Genomic DNA, 16,185 nt, shown 5'->3' with positions numbered 1-16,185 from the left:
GTGTGTGTGTGTGTGTGAGAGAGAGAGAGAGAGAGAGAGAGAGAGAGAGAAAGAGAGAGAGAGAGAGAGAGCCTGACTCTACAAAGATGAGCTTTGTATGGGTTGCTTTGTTTTTTATTGAGTTCCAAAAGACTGGACACTCTCTCTGCTTTGCTTGCTAATGCTGCTACTTTGCATAGTTTTGCTGTCTGGCGCATTTATCTCACTCACTTTGTGAAAATGAGGGTTTCCCCCAAATATCAGATCTTTGAGGTGGGTGTGGATTCCTTAAACTAGATGCAGCAATAGTCACCCTACAGACCTTTTTAGAGAGCTGCAGCTTTTGTTTTAAATCGATTTGCAGGCAGAGGCAGAAGAGCTGGGTAAGTGGCTCAGTTGGTGGAATACTCTCCTGGCTTCTGGAAGTCCTGGTGTGATCCCCAGCACTGCATAAGCCAGGCACACCAGCTCACACCTGTAATCCTAGTACTCAGGAGGTAGAAGAAGGAAGAGCAACAGTCCAGGGTCATCCTTGGCTATATAGATAGTTTGAGGCCAGCCTGGGCTACATGAGAACCTGACTCAACAAACAAGAGGAGGCTGTGAGCATGCCCTCCCCCCAAGCACAAGCTGACTGTGGGGATCAGTGAGAACACATACGCAACCCTTTGGACACTAGCCGAGAAATGCTCAAATTCCAAGCACTGTTTCTTAATTCCTACATACAACATTTGCTAGTGATGCAAGGTTTATCCACCCAGCCATATTTTTCTCCATCTTTTAAACTAATACCTGGCATTTTTTTCAGAGCTCTGTAGGGAGCCCAGTTGACCTTTCCATCCCTGGCAATAAGTGGGAGCACACCCAGTGTAACTCCACCCTGGGAGCACACTCGGTGTGACTCAGCTGTGTAACTCTACCCCGGGAGCACATCTGGTGTGACTCAGCTGTGTGACTCTACCCCGAGAGCACACCCGGTGTGACTCAGCTGTGTAACTCTACCCCAGGAGCACATCTGGTGTGACTCAGCTGTGTGACTCTACCCCGAGAGCACACCGGTGTGACTCAGCTGTGTAACTCTACCCCGGGAGCACATCTGGTGTGACTCAGCTGTGTGACTCTACCCCGGGAGCACACCCGGTGTGACTCAGCTGTGTAACTCTGCATGGTAGTCAACATCATGTCAGTCAACTTCGTGATGGTCAGTTTTGTGGTGGTCATATCTGTAGTGGTCAGTTTTATTGACCTTCTTGACTTCTTTTATTGGCCTTCTTGATTTTTTTTCTGGATGTTATTGTTAATTCATGGTTGTCTATATCATCCTGAAGGTATAAGGTGTGTGAAATACTGGGAAAATAGTGGCATATGCTAGACATGCAACCATTGTTTACAACTGTTTACTCCAAGAACGGAGAGATGCCTCAGGAGTTAAGAACAACGATTGCTCTTGCAAGGGCCCAAGTATGGTTCCCGGCACCCACCCGGTGGCTCACAGCTGCCTGTAACTCCAGCTCCAGGGCACATGATGAGTCCTCTGACCTCCACGGGCTCCCGCATGCACATGGTGAACTTTCATACACATATACAATACACATAGGCAAGCACATGAACACGTGAAATTACATAAATGGGTATTTTAAAATATGTGCTTGTCTGCTTGGTGGCTGTCACTTTATCAATGGTCCTTTGTCACCCTGCCAGTCTTTGTGGGCCCCCTTCAGGAAGCAGAGTAAAGTGAGCAGACAGTTCTAATTAGTGCTGCTTGCAAGGGGTGTTTTTGTCAATTATTTTTGAACAAATTGTTTGATCTATAAAAACAGTAAATCTGTCTTTCAAAACTTGCAGCCTTACTACCCAAGATTTAGAATTAATTATATTCAAATGTTAGCACATGCTGGGGTCACTTAACAGGTGATGTGTGAGTCCCATTCTTGTTATCCAGCAGCTAAATTCTCCTTATTATTAACTGAGTACTGGGAACTTGCTTTCCCATTGGGGTTGATTTTCAAGTTGGCCTCTGAAAGAGTTGGCTCCCTTCTGTCTGTTTATAATTCTCTGCATCACCTTTCTTTGTCTTTTCATTTTAGAATTAAAAGATGTGTTTGGAATCTATCTCAAAGGAGCCCAGGATATCTAACTGTAAATACTGCTTCATTTTTCATACATATTGTAAGTATGAAAAATAGGAGAAAAAAAACATGTTTTTGAGAGGCTGTCCATAGAAAAGTTAATTTCCCCCCTCACCTTCCTTTCATCCCCTGGACATCTGCTTTCTTGCTTCCGAGTTTAACTTTATCTCTCTAAGAACAGATGTAACTGTGCGTGAGAGACAAATTTGTACAAACATATAATATTGGTAGAATACTTTACATATATACACATACATATACATACATATTGTTTTCTGAGACAGGGTCTCTGGGTCTCCGTCTATATGGTTCTGACTGTTCTAGAGCTCACTGTGTAGACCAGGCTATCCTTGGATTTATAGAGATTCACTTGCCTCTGCCTTCTGTAATTAAACATGCCCAACCACACCTGGCATATACTTTAAAAAAAAAAAACATAGAGAATACTTTAGCATTTTCCTTCTAAGAGTATTTAATTTAATTTTATTTCTCCATGTGTGTGCTTGCACATGTGTGTACAGTGCCCTCAGAGGCCAGAAGGAGGCATCGGATGCCCTGGAGCTGGAGTTACAGAGGGTTGTGAGCCACCATGTGGGTCCTGCAAGCTGAACTCAGAGCCTCTGAAAGAACAGGAAGTGCTCTCGACGGCTGAGCCATGTCTCCAATCCCACACTTCCATTTTCAACTAGCGAGTCTTCAAGATGCTTCTGAAGAACAGGATTACCCTTCAGTTAATTACATATTTGCAATTTTTGTTTCTATGTGCCTTTTGTCTTCTGCTTTTTTCCATTTGCTTTACCCAGCCCCCATCCCAGTGTATTCACGGCTCCCCCATCTCTGCTGAGGTTAGCTACTGATTTACCTATTTTATGGCCCCAACACCTCTAGGACACACACTAGCCTGTGTATTTACTCTTTATATCCGAGGGGTTGCCTCCTCTCTGGCGTGTTAATTCACACTCATTAAAGCCTCCCCACTGATTTCCTTAGGTTTGTTATCTTGTCTTACTTCTCGATGTCAAAGTCTGCTGTATTCTCACTGCTCCATGTACTCATCACACAGGACTAAGTGGCCGTTACAAAGGGATCCCACACACTTTGGTAGCCCAACATGATAGACATGCACTCATTTATATTGTGGTCCCTACTGGTATGAGAGGAAGGACACAGGCCGTGGAATCAGCTTAAGCACTCGGAGGCCACGCAAGGGTCTGGCATTTTGCTTTGAAACTAATTCTTTCTCCTCTGTATAAATTGCTAAAAGGAACAGCTAACAGGCACTGATATTCACACACACACACACACACACACACACACACACACACCGTTTCTTTTCTCAGAGCACAGATTCAGTGGCTGTTACCAACAGCCTAGAATGCCTAGAAACTGAAGATGACAGTATTTTTTTTTAATAAAAACGTCTTTGTTTTTATTTTATGCATAAAGGTGTCCTGACTGCACTGATGTGTGCGTGTCCAAGGGCATCGGATACCCTGGAGCAGAACCTACAGAGTCTGAACTCTGACGCTCTGCGGAGAAGCCTGCATTTCACATCTCAGGACTTCCATTAGGCAGTTGTCCATTTAAATGGCTGTCAGAGCAAAGGGAGCAATATTCACACACCTGCTTAGCAGCTTCCCTTAAGGAGCTGTTTGGTTTTATCTCAATTTGAGGTGGAGGTCATGGCACATTATTTTAGTATTTAAAGTTCTTTTCTTATTTCTTTAAAACTTATTCGATTGAGACTCAGAATCTTCCCTTCCGTTATTTCTCTCCTGAGCTTCAGACCCTCATTGTATAGAAAATTAAGAAAATACAAGACCTAAAATAAACAATAATATTCCCCAGAAGACACACAGAATATACACTGACCTATGTGATATGTGAACAAACATAAGTGGAAATCAGAGCCGTCGTTTTGCAAACAAACTTTCTGCTATACCGAATTTGCCCTGGTTATTAATCCTAGCCTGTTTGGCAATACCAACAAACTTTACTCAAGTCTAGCAGCGATCTAGCGCCACCTAGCGCCACACATAAAAATTCTGCTTTTCTCCTTTTCTCCCCCCCCCCCCCTCTTCTTTTCCCCTTCGTCTGGACGAAAGGTAGATTACTATCCCAGATAATATTCAGGAAAAGGTGAAATATAAAAAGGTGGAGAACTATATGCAATTGCTCACGCTTGTAATCTCAGTACTCTGGAGGACTGCCATAACGTTTCAGGCCGGCCTGAGTCACATAATATCTTCCAAGCCCCTTCAGTCTACAGAGTGAGACCCTGCCTCACAAATAAAATTAAACAATGCAAAATAAAAACACCACTGACTAATTGAAACTCCAAAGATTATTTCAGAAAGATGGTTGTCGTCTCTGTGCGCTCAATTGAAGGCGAAGGAGAAAAAGTCAGAGAGAAAACGCTGCTGTCAGTGAGAGACAAACAGAGGGAGCATAAAACTTCAGACCTCTGGTTTGTCGCCAGCCAAGGTCACAGGGACCAAAGCCCCGCAGATGGAGCTCAGATAAAATTATTTGGAGTTCTGCAAGGCTGAGCCTTGAGGTTAGACAAACCTTTTGATACCGGTGGCAAAACAAAAACAAAAGCCAAGGGGTTTTCTGTCTGTGTCTCTCACACGGAAACATTCTTGGTCCTCACACCTAGCAAACTCACTCCTGGGAGTCTCAGAGAGAAAGTCAGGTGGAGCCCTAGCCACCAGGAAGGAAGAGGGAGGGATCGAGCTCCTTCTGAAGTGGGCGCAGGGCGGAGCCGCGGGAGCATCCTTGAGCAGTCGTCGCGAAGCATGATGGGAAAATCCTCCTTCCCTTGGACATGGCGCGCACCTGCCCGGCAACATTGGCCGGCTCCAGCACCGCGCTGTACCGGTCCGCGCTGTCCAGCGTCTGCCGGGGGTTGGGTGGAGGCGGCGGGGGAGGAGGCACGACTGGAGCACACCCGCGTACAGCACCGTACTGAGCCCCCAAGGTGCTGAGCCTCAGGGCACGCACGGCCCCTGTCCGACTCTGCGGGCATGGCGTCCCAGGTGTTACAGCTGCTCAGGCAGGGCGTGTGGGCCGCACTCACAGGGGGCTGGTACCATGACCCCGAGCATAGCAAATTCACCAACAGCTGCCACCTCTACCTGTGGCTGTTCCTGCTGCTGCTTCCTCTGACTCTGCACCTGGTGAGTCTCCAGCTTAGGAATGGATGGGGGCGGGGGAGGAGGAGGAGGAGGAGAAACAGGAAGGGAATAAGGAGGACGAAGAAAAGGAGGGAAGGAAAATTAACAAGAGGAAAAGAGGAAAGGGGAGAGAAGATAGGAGATGAATGAGCTAGAAAGAACAAAACAGAAGAGGGAGAAAGGTTGTGAAGGAGAAAGTAGGAAGGGGACGGGAAGTCAGAGACTAGACCTGGGCTGGGAAGGGGACAGTGACTTTTGAGAAGTAGGGCCTGGAGAATGTGGGGGATTTGGGACAGCAATCCTGCAGGACACCAGGGAGTCACAGGGAAGAAGTACCTAGGACTTCGGGGACTGTGGGCTCATTAAGAATTGATGCCGTCTGCCTGGATGAGTCAGGCCCTGCTGGGGAACTGTTGAGACTGGCTTATGGGTACCCAACCCTAGGCCTCACGGCTCGGGATGGTATCTGCTATAACGCTGCCTGCAGAGTCACAATGAAGAGGCAATATAAATTCTCCCAGGCGACCTGATTTCGGTTGTTTGTTGTTTTTTTTGTTTTTGTTTTTTTTTTCTCCTCTCCTTGCTTCCTGTTTTGCTTTAGGAAGGCAGATTCTACCATCAGTTACTTTGCAATTCCCACACCATGGTGTATAGAAGGTGGGGGTGGGGGACACAGGAGTGGATAAATGTCGTATATGGTATGCCAGAGCAGTGTGACACCTCCTCCTCCGGGATGGACACCATGAGGGTACTAGCGAACGCTTGCTGAGAGATTACATAGATGACCTTCATAGGTCAGTTAGACACATAGGTAGTTGAAGCCATGGTGAAACCTCCTTAACAAACTGCCTGCTGTTGAGTTAGGAGTCCGGTCAGATGTGCCTGTGAAGGACTTCATCCCTAAACAGCCCACGATCGTGTTCTCCTCCACAAAATCTTCAATGAGTTTGCATGGCTGACAGGTTCCGAGTCTGACATTTGAGATACCTGGTGGCTTGGCATCCCTAGACTCTGGCTCCTTTTCTGGCAGTTAGTCCAGAGCTGTGGTTCGGAAGGCAAACTGCCTCAGTTGAACTCTGGTTCCAGTTTTTCCCAGTTTTAGAAGCTTGAAAGAACTTAACTCACTCTGACTTTTCATTTTCTCAACTTTAAAAAAAAAAAAAAGAGGAAGAATACAATCACGGTTTTATCCTTACATTTTATTTATTTGTGGGGAATGGTGGTGTGTGTGGTGTGTGTACGTGTGCTGTGGTGTGGTGTGTGTGTTCATATGCTGTGTGTGTGTGGTGGTATGTGTATGCTGTGTGCATGTGTGTAGTGTATATTGTGATGTATGCGTGTGTGTGTGGTTTGGGGGTTGAGGTGCATGTGGTGTGTGTGTGTGTGTCGTATGTGTGGTGTGCTCTGGGTGTGATACATGTGTGTGTGTGATGTGTGTGGTATGGGGTTGAGGTGTGTGTTGTGTGTGTTGTGTGTGGTATATATGTGTATTTGGGGTGGTGATGGTGGGGTGCGAGTGTGTGTGTGTGCTTGCAGGCATGTGGAGGGGTCAGAGGACAACTTGCAGGAATTCCACTATGTGGGCTTGGTGGATCAAAAGGAGGTTATAAGGCTTGGTAGCAGTGGGTACACTGAGCTATCTTATGGGCTGCTATAGCCAGTTTGTGGGTGCAGTGGAGTTCAGTGAGACAGTATATGTGAAATCTTGTCTGGATCAGTCTGGGCTTGGACCTGGACTTACCAGCTTATTGGACTGATGTTGGACCTACCTAGCCCTTAGTTTTTAAGGTGGAGGCCCCTCCAGAGAGAGGTGGTGGGAAGATGTGTCTGAACAGCTAGTCTTTTGGATGTAATCTCAAAGCTTGGTGACAGGAAGTTGGCCCCATAATCCTCAGTCAGGAAGCAGAGGCAGGTGAATGATAGTGCTCAGCTCATTTCTTTTTTATTCAGCTTGAGACCCCAACCCCTGGGGTGGCGCCGTCCATATTCAGGATGAGCTCTCCAGCCTGAATTAGCTCAGTCTAGAAACCCCTTTACAGACAAGCCCAGGGACTTGCCTTTGTGTGATTCTAGATTCTGGGACATTGACAATCCAGATTCACCATCACAAGTTTCACGTGTTTACTCCACTGCTGACTTTATGTCTTTTACATATTAAAAATGTGTTATACTGTTTCAAAATAAGTGATGGACCACAAGGCACTGCCTGCATAACAACAGCACTGTGTCTCCTGAGAGGAATGAGTCACCCACATCATCCTCACGTGGAGACTGAGACACTGCTAGTGTCTGACGTGTGCTTTCCGAGCAGATTTTCTCCGTCATGTCCTATGCAGTAGAGGGTCTTGCTTTTTCTGAATCTAAGATTTATTCAAGGATCTTGCAAGGCTTCTAGATCTTTGATTCACCTTTACTCCAGAGGGTCCTCATCCTCTTTTGCTTTCTGGAGCATTTAAATCTGTTCTGTACAGTGTTTCTAAATTTGTATCTCTCTGTTTTCTGGGGGTTACATTTTGACTAGGAGTTTGGAGAAGGCAATACTGAAAAATGCTGTGTCTTCCTGCAGCATATTGGGGGGCGTGGCTTGTTATTCCCACCTCCCACTGCCATTAATGCAGCTGTTGACTGTGGTCACTGATCAGTGTGAAGTCTGCTAGGTTTCTGCACTGTGAAGTATGTATCCCCTTTCTGCATTTAGCAATAGGTGAATTGAAAGCTATACAGATTTCATTGCCATCAGTTTTAAACTCAGTGACTACTGTACTCTGGCTTAAAATACTTGGCACAATAGTAGTTACAATGTGCCGACTTTCCACCTCCCTTCTTCCAGGCTTTCTCAGCTGGTAGGCTTCTGCTGAAGAGAGTGTTCTCTTACCTTTGCTCACTAGCCGTGTTCTGTTTGTTATTGTTTACTTCATAGAAATATTTCGTTTGCTTATTTGTTTTTTCGAGACAGAGTTTCTGTGTGTAACTTTGGAGTCTGCTTGTCACTCATTCTGTAGACCAGGCTGGCCTTGAACTTACAGAGATCTGCCCACCTCTGCCTCCCAAGTGCTGGGATTAAAGGTGTGTGCCACCACTTCCCGGCTCACATTTGTGTGTCTATGTGATATATACATACAGCCCATGACTGTGTAGAAGCCAACTTTTGACATGGGGTGTCTACTTCAATTACTACCCATCTTAGCTTTTGAGACAAAGTCTCTCTGAACCTAGAGTTCTGCAATTCTACTAGACTGGATGGCTAGTAAGTTCCAGAAATCTTTCTGCCTCCATCTCTCCAGATCTGGGATTGCAAGCATACATTGTCACCTATGCTTTTACAATGGATACTAGGGGTTTCCACTCAGGTCCTCATGCGTGGGTGGCAGGCACTTTCAGCCTATCCCATCAGCACTGCTTCTGATGCTCAGTGGTACCCAGTCATCTTCCCAGGGCTCTTCTACTCTACCTGGATAGGGACTCTTGGTATGCAAGGAGATACAATTTAGTCACTGGGAATCCTGGGTCCCCAAGGGCTGGACTGGAAGACCCAGAAGCTCACATCTCAAGCCCTGAGATCTTCAGAAGCCTATTACTCTAGGCTTTAGCAGCTAGTCACTTGGGATTTAATCATCAGTGGTCCCAGCATCCCAGCAGCTCAGGTCATCTTTAGCTTCTCAAAGCAGTGAGCAGAAACAGGAGGCACCCATTAGTATCGCAGCTCCCCAATACACATCCAGCATTAGGATGTTCAGCTAATACAAAGGCATGTGTTTGAGCTCTTCGCCTCTCTACTCTTGGACAACAGCTAGCATTAAAGTTCTCAGGCCCATGGTGTCTGAGATGCTCAGCCCTTCAGGCCTGGCAGTCTCTCACCTCTGTTCGTCACAATCTTTCTTATTCAGTCCCAGCTCTCTTCCTTCCCCCACCTTCTTCCTCTTCCACCACCCAGCACTATATTCATTTCCAGTTTCCCCTCATCCCTTCCCATGAAAAAAATAAATTATAGACCATTAGATCAAACAACAATGTCTTTATCGTATTTATGACTATTGATTTGTCTTAAATATAGACTTTTTGGTCTGTGAAGTCCATTAAGAATCTTCTGGTCCTTTGATTCTCTGACATAAAAAATTTATCTTGCATGGTGTGTCTATGTCCTGAATCTTTACCGTCTCAAAAGAAAAGGCAGATGGAATACTGGCTCTGCAGTTAAGGGACTTGAAGAGCAAATATGAGGACCGGAGTTTAGATGCTCAGAATTCACATAGAACATTGCGTTGGTTTGGCAGCCCACCTGTAATTCCAGCCTCAGAGAGCAGACAGGGAATCCCAGAGTGAGCTGGTTAAGTGAGACAAGCCATGCCTGTGAGCTCTGGGTTTGGTTGTGAGACCCTGCCTCAGTGGATAAGGTGGAGGATGATTCCCGATCTCAACCTCGGGTCTCCACATGCACATTCACCTATGTTCATAAGTTCCCACACATATGCCAACATGCATGCCACACACACATACAGTCACACACACACATCCTATACATCTAAGGAAAATGGGGGAAAGAATAAAAAAATAGAAGAAAGCTGAAACATATTCCATTGCTCTTCTTTGTCTTGTTAACGTGTTTCTAAAACAAAGACTACACCTCAGTACTTAATAACCAGGAAAGAAGAAAAATGTCTGTCCAGAGGAGATATGCCCCAGGAACCCTTGAAAAGATCTTTCATTAGAAAATATTTGCTGGGGCTTGCATGTAAACTGTCACTAACAGGCTCTCTTGTTGGAATGCGTGCTTCCCAGCCATGGCACTGTTTGGGAAGGTTCTGGAGCCTTTGGGCGATGAAGCCTCACTGGAGGAAGTGGTTCGCAGAGGGTGGGCATTGGGGTCATAAAGCCCAGTCCCACTTCCTGTCCACTCTCTGCTTCCTGTTTCATCAAGATCTGGAGAGGTTTGGAGTCCCACCAATGTACGTCTGCCAGTGTGGGAACTGCCTGCTGCCTTGCTTCCTCTCCAGCCTGGGCCATTTACCTTTAAAACTGTGCTCCTCAACCTTCCTAATGCCGTGACCCCTTCTCCTCATGTTGTGGTGACCCCAACCTTAAAATTATTTTTGTTGCTACTTCATAACTGCAATTTTTGTTACTGCTATGAATCATAATGTAAATATATGATATGCAGATAGTCTTAGACAATAGTTGTGAAAGGGTTCTTTGACCCCACCCCCACAAAGGGGTCATGACCCACAGGCTGAGAATTAATGCTTTAAAGTGTGAGACAAAATGAGCCCCCCTCCCTGAAGTCGTTTCTTGTCAGGCACTTGGGGACAGCAGTGTGAAAAGTCACTAACACAGCGAGTTGCCTGGCTTGCTCCACAGTTTCCTTCTTATGTAGGGACACAGCGAATCTACCCACCAGCAAGCAAAACACTTGCTCTATGGCTCCTTGTTCCATTTAAAACTGTGTCTGAATTGTCAATAGTGTCTATGGTTTGGAGATTAATAAGTAAATAGCACATTCAGGTATAGTTTTAAGGATACAGGGTGGATAGTGGCTGCAAGAATGGCGATGGAAATTAGAGATGCTAGCATCTCAGTGCTTGCTGGGTACCCAGAGTCCTCCTGTTTCTGACTTCTTAGCACTGCCAGGCTTTTTCATGTGAGGTATGGGGATTTAACTTAGGTCCTCATGTTTGTGTGGCAAGCATTTTACTGGCTGAGCCATCTCTCCAGCCTCAACTGATCTGTGTTCCCAGCCCTATTTTAATTCACATAATAACAGCATGTTGATGCGTGGCTTGGTGCATACATTATGTAAAGGCTGAGTCCTGCTACTTATAGCAACATGCTTAGTAATCCAGATTCCGGTGATGAAGCATAATATGTATAAAAATCAAAGAGCTTAGTACAACCATTGGCCATCAAAGTCGCTGTTCAGAACCTGGGAAGCAAAAAAGACCAAGGGTAAATAAATAATACAACTCTTTTGCTTTGGAGATTCTAGCCGGAGAAAATCCCCAAGAACTTGAAATCTTGACTGACTTTTGCTCAGTAAACAGTTGAATTGCGCTGAGGTTTAAAACAAGGTAGAAGCCCGCAGGCATGAGCATCCTCTCCCTCTCCTCTCCGCAGGCCTTCCCTCCAAGCGTCCTCACTGCGCTGTTCTACTGCGGCGCTGTGACCACTCTCTTTGCGATCATCAAGCTTGTCAGCTACCGCCTGCACCTCATGTTCGATAAGGGAGAAGTGATCCAGCGCCAGTCCCCGCGAAAGAGGAACAAGCGAAGACCAGAGGGAGAGGCCAGCAGCCAGCGCACGGCCAGTCACAAAAACCCAAGGTAACCTTGTCCAGATGAGCACCCACTCCCAATAGGAAGGATTTGGTTCTGGTGAAAATGGCGCTCTGTAGGGTGGGACTGTATCTAAGTCTGTAGGGCCCTTGCCTAGCATCCCCAGCGACCTGGGCTCAATTCTCTGCACTACAAAAATCTTGTATGCTGATGTGTGCACTTGGAAGGTGGAGGCAGTAGAGTTGGGAGTGCAGCGTCATCTATGGGTGCATGGTGAGCAAAAGGTGCCTCCTACATATGAGTTATGTATGAGGGCAAACATCCCAGGCTGACATGGGTCTCTGTACTTTGCTTACATTTAAAGCTAAACTTTCATAAAATTAATTTTTGCAATCTGGATATTTTATCTGACCACCAATATGGCTTTACACTAAGTTCTAAAATTCACTTGGCTTAGACTTAACAATGCTAACTATTCTACTTAAGTATTTAATCTTGTTACTTAAGTTTACAGAGTATACCAAAGAATCATAAAGAATAGTGTACCTTGTTATAGAGATCACACACGACACAATGAGGTTTGGAGGTCAATGCTTGAAGGACACCCAAGGTCACCATGCCTCTGTCATTCTCTTATAGTTTGAAGGTATGTCTCTCAGGCTGGGGAGGATACATGAGGACCTGGGCTTGATCCCCAGAATTCATGTAAAAATCCAGGCATGGTGATGTAGTCTTATAATCCCATTGTTGGGATCTGTACAGTTTGTTGGCCACCGACCCAGCCAAATAAGCAAGTTCCAGACCAATGAGACACATTGTTTCAACAAACGAGGTAGATGGCAAACAAGCTATACCTCAGGTTGAGCTCCCTCTGGCTTCCACAGGTACAAACACACACCTGCACATGTGCAGAGGTGGGGGGAAAGGGTGAGATGGAGAGGAAGAGAGAAATTTCTCTAATTTTCGGGGAAAACTTATGTGCTATTAAAAATAGGATTTGTATATAAGAAATAGACCTGAGGGAAACAGTTTGGGGTAACAGGGAGGCACACTGAAGAGCCTGGCTCTCTGGTAACATCTGCTCTTTCTCACCCTGGGTCAGCAATAACAGGCAGATTCACAGCGCCAAGAAGGAGGAGCCTCGAGGGAGCCTGTCCACACCACCGCTCCGCTGCAGCTCCCGAGGACAGAGCGTCCACTCTCAGCGTTCCTCGCCATTGGTTGGTGTTCACGCCCCAGCCCCAGAATGGAGCATGGGGGGGCAGCTGCAGTGGTCTCTTTGGTTTGCTGTGCCTCTCATGCTGTGCGCTGCAGAAATGGCCCGTGTACTTAGGACCATCAGACTTCACCTTCTGTGTGTTCCCAGAGTACCCATGTCCTCTCATGTGTCCATCAGCCATGAGGTCGTCAGATTGTTAGTGCCTCCTACTTGTAGCAAACTTCATCTCTTTCCCCATGGCTTTCTGCTTCTTGGAAAAACAATGTATCACTGTTCCTGTCAGATAGCTTTACAGTTCTCCATCCATGACAGCTACGCCATATTGTTTCTGGTGTTAATTCCTCGTTACCATCCTCCCCGTTTCCATCACTGTGCAGCCATCTTGGGAGGATGTCTGCACTGAGATATGTTTTAGAGTCCATTTTTTTTGCCCACTTTATAAACACTTAAGAGGCACAGACGCTGAGGTGTCCCTTGCCTATGTATCAGTTAGACAGACTGAGTGGCTACTGGAGGGACAAGGGTGGTGGCCAGCTGTGTGGACCGCTCGGAATGTGCAGTGGGCTGACTCCTGTATTGATGTTTGTTTCCTGTTTCCGCAGGAATTGCCAGCACAGGAGACGGTAGAAGACCTCAAAGGTAGAGTGTTGTCCCTGTTGGATAGTTAATGACAGCCACATCCCCGGAAAAGTTAATTTTTAAATCATGTGTATACGTGTGTATTTCTGTGTGTGCACACAAGTTCGCACAATGAGTGCAGATATGTAGAGAGGCCAGAAGATGGCACCAGACACCCGTGAGCTGGGGTTACCAGCTGTGAGCTGCCGTTTGTAGGGAACGGAACTGGGCTCCCCTAGAAAAGCTTTAAGCACCCTTAACTCCGAGTTGCCTCTCCAGCTCTGAGGCGAAGATGTTAAGGGTCAGAGCTGTGAGTCTTTCTTGGAGGGCCCTGCTCCCATGGGACATGTGACCATACTGAAGGCTTTTTGATTGTCACAGTGGGAACCGAGTGCTGCTGACATCAAGCAGGCGAAGGCCAGGATGATACTTAGAGTGTCGTATGGCACACAAAGTGATCCCCACAGAGCAAAGGAAGAGCTTGTCCGACCTGTTGACTGGACCACTGTTGTTTCTCTTGGTTTTGCAGTGTTTCTCAACCCGTGGTCTTGACCCCCATAGGGGTCATATTTCAGATATCCTGCAATTCAGATATTCACATGACTATTCATAACAGCAGTAAAATAGCAGTTATGAAGAAGCAATGAAATGATTTTTATGGCTGGGGGTCACCACGACATGAGAAACAGTATTAAAGAATCGTGGCATTAGAAAGGCTGGGAACCACCGGTCTAGAGGGGTCATGTAACTTGCTCAAGATGGGAAGGTGACGGAGAGCAGAACCAAGCCCCTTCCAGCCACAAGGCCTGAGTGAGTACGTGATTTAGACCCCACTTCTCTGCCTCTTGAGGCTCCAGCACAGGAAAAGAAAATGAAAGAAGGAATCACGGTTGTCGTTCAGACCTCTCGAGAGCCCAGGAAAACAGGCATTTTTTTAGAGTAAGCACCAGGGCTAGGCTGGCTCATGGGCAGAGTGCTTGCCTCGTAAATGTGAGAACCCAAGCCAGATCCCTAGAGCCCACATAAAAATCCTAGGTGTACTGGTACATGCTTGCAAACCCAGCTCTCAGGATACAGAGACAGGGGGATTCCCAAGGCTCATCAGTCAGCCAGCCTAGTCCAATGGGTAAGTTTCAGACTGGCGAGAGACCCCTGACTCAAAGAACAAGGTGAGTGGTGTCTGAAAGAATGGCAGCTGAGATTGACCTTGGGCCCATGGATAGGTATGTTTGCTTACACTCAAGTACACACACAAGCATTGGAGTATTTGCTGCTGGTTTTGGTTTTAATGTCTCACTCTGAAGCATTAAACATCATGGTGAACGTGTCTCGCGCCACCCCCGTCATTCATTTCAGGCGTTGTTCTGTCAGAGGATCAACCAGAGGCAGTGGTGTCATCTACCTCACCTGGCATCAAGTCGGAAAGCCTATCTGCATCTCAGGGACGTACACCGGAGCCCACCCCCAGACCAGCAGGACCAGTGAAGCCAGTTACCACAGAGATCCTCACAGGAAGAAAAGGGAAAGAGCCGGGGGGCGCTAGCCAGCGCCCAGCCCGACACAGGTCTGAGAGTGGCCTGGTGAACACTGGAGCCTTGAAGAAGTTGCCACATCTGTCCCTGTCCCAGTATGACTTACTAGAAACTGACACCTCCTTCCAGCCGTGGGGCAGTGAGCACTCAGCTCTGATTCCACAGGGCCCCAGTTGTCCCCAGGGCCCCACCAGGGCACAGTCACAGAGCAGAACACCTCAGGGCAGTCTGAGCAGCAACTGCGACCAGCATAACACCGTCCTGGCCAAACCCACAGAGGAGGAGGAGCTGACCCAAACATCTGGTCAGGTGGAGCCACCCTTGAACCAGGAAGTGGCTGACTCTGATGGCGAGGTTGCGGTGACCCTCATTGATACCTCCCAGCCTGGAGAACCACTGAGTCTGCACGAGCCCATTAAAATAGTCATCACGATGAGCAGCGCTCCAAACTCCACAAGTGACCTGGAGAGTTCCCTGCACCTGAAGGTAACCAGCTCTGATCGAACCAGTGTCAGGCTGGATGCAGAGCCTTCTGGTCCAGGAGTGGCCGGTCCTGCAGATTCTGAGCAGGTCAGAATTCCTTTGATAACCCTTGAATTAACTGAGGACGGAGGAGGGAGAGGCATCTCTTGTCCTGAAAGAAATGAGGGAGAAAGGACCTCAGGGAGAACGCAGATGGTGTCATCTGATCATTGTCTTGGTTGTGGATCTGGGGACATGGAGTGTAGCACCAGAAATGGCAGTCCCACCCCACAGCAAGCCTGGGAACCAGGCCCCACCCCTGCTCCGCTCACACCCAGGGTGGACCCCGAGTCTGAAGAGAGCAGGGAGGGCCAGGCTAACCTGGACCCAGCGTCTTGTAAGAGCGGCCATGAGAAAAGGCACACCCGTGTGCTCAGCGTGGACAGTGCGACTGATGTCTTCTTGAACCGGAGTCCCAAGGAGGTGGCCGGCGACAGCGAGAAACCCATCCCCACATCCAAATCAGACCTGGAAGCCAAGGAAGGGCAGATTCCAAATGAATCCAACTTCCTAGAGTTTGTCTCCCTACTGGAATCCATCAACACCTCCAAAGGGGTGGCCTCCGACTCAGCAGCAGAGCAGAAAGGAGCAGATCAGGGTCCTGCAGGTAAGACTCCAACTGCTTCTCTCTGATGACATCACAGTGTCTTCCCTTCGCCTGTGCTACCCGATCTAGGGCATCAGCTCTCAGGGGCTGCTCTGTTGCATTGTGTGTGTGTGGTCCTCATTATGTAGACCAGGCTA

At 47.3% G+C, this 16,185-nt stretch overlaps 1 protein-coding gene across 1 annotated transcript in view; it reads left to right on the top strand.

The window, feature by feature from the left end:
• The first annotated feature begins 4,939 nt into the window (after nucleotides 1-4,939).
• Nucleotides 4,940-16,185, top strand: part of Pcnx2 (pecanex 2) — a 149,321-nt gene continuing 138,075 nt past the window's right edge. The window contains exons 1-5 of the mRNA XM_087900604.1: nucleotides 4,940-5,287; nucleotides 11,393-11,598; nucleotides 12,653-12,770; nucleotides 13,372-13,408; nucleotides 14,744-16,048. Of these exons, the coding sequence (XP_087756730.1) occupies nucleotides 5,135-5,287; nucleotides 11,393-11,598; nucleotides 12,653-12,770; nucleotides 13,372-13,408; nucleotides 14,744-16,048 (1,819 nt within the window). The 5' untranslated portion in view covers nucleotides 4,940-5,134. The remainder of the gene's footprint in view (nucleotides 5,288-11,392; nucleotides 11,599-12,652; nucleotides 12,771-13,371; nucleotides 13,409-14,743; nucleotides 16,049-16,185) is intronic.

The sequence above is a fragment of the Myodes glareolus genome, chromosome 22 (genome assembly GCF_982192425.1).
Source record: "Myodes glareolus chromosome 22, mMyoGla1.1, whole genome shotgun sequence".
Classification (NCBI taxonomy): domain Eukaryota; kingdom Metazoa; phylum Chordata; class Mammalia; order Rodentia; family Cricetidae; genus Myodes; species Myodes glareolus.
Note: the sequence above shows the minus strand (reverse complement) of the source record. Positions and strands in the feature narration are given on the sequence as shown.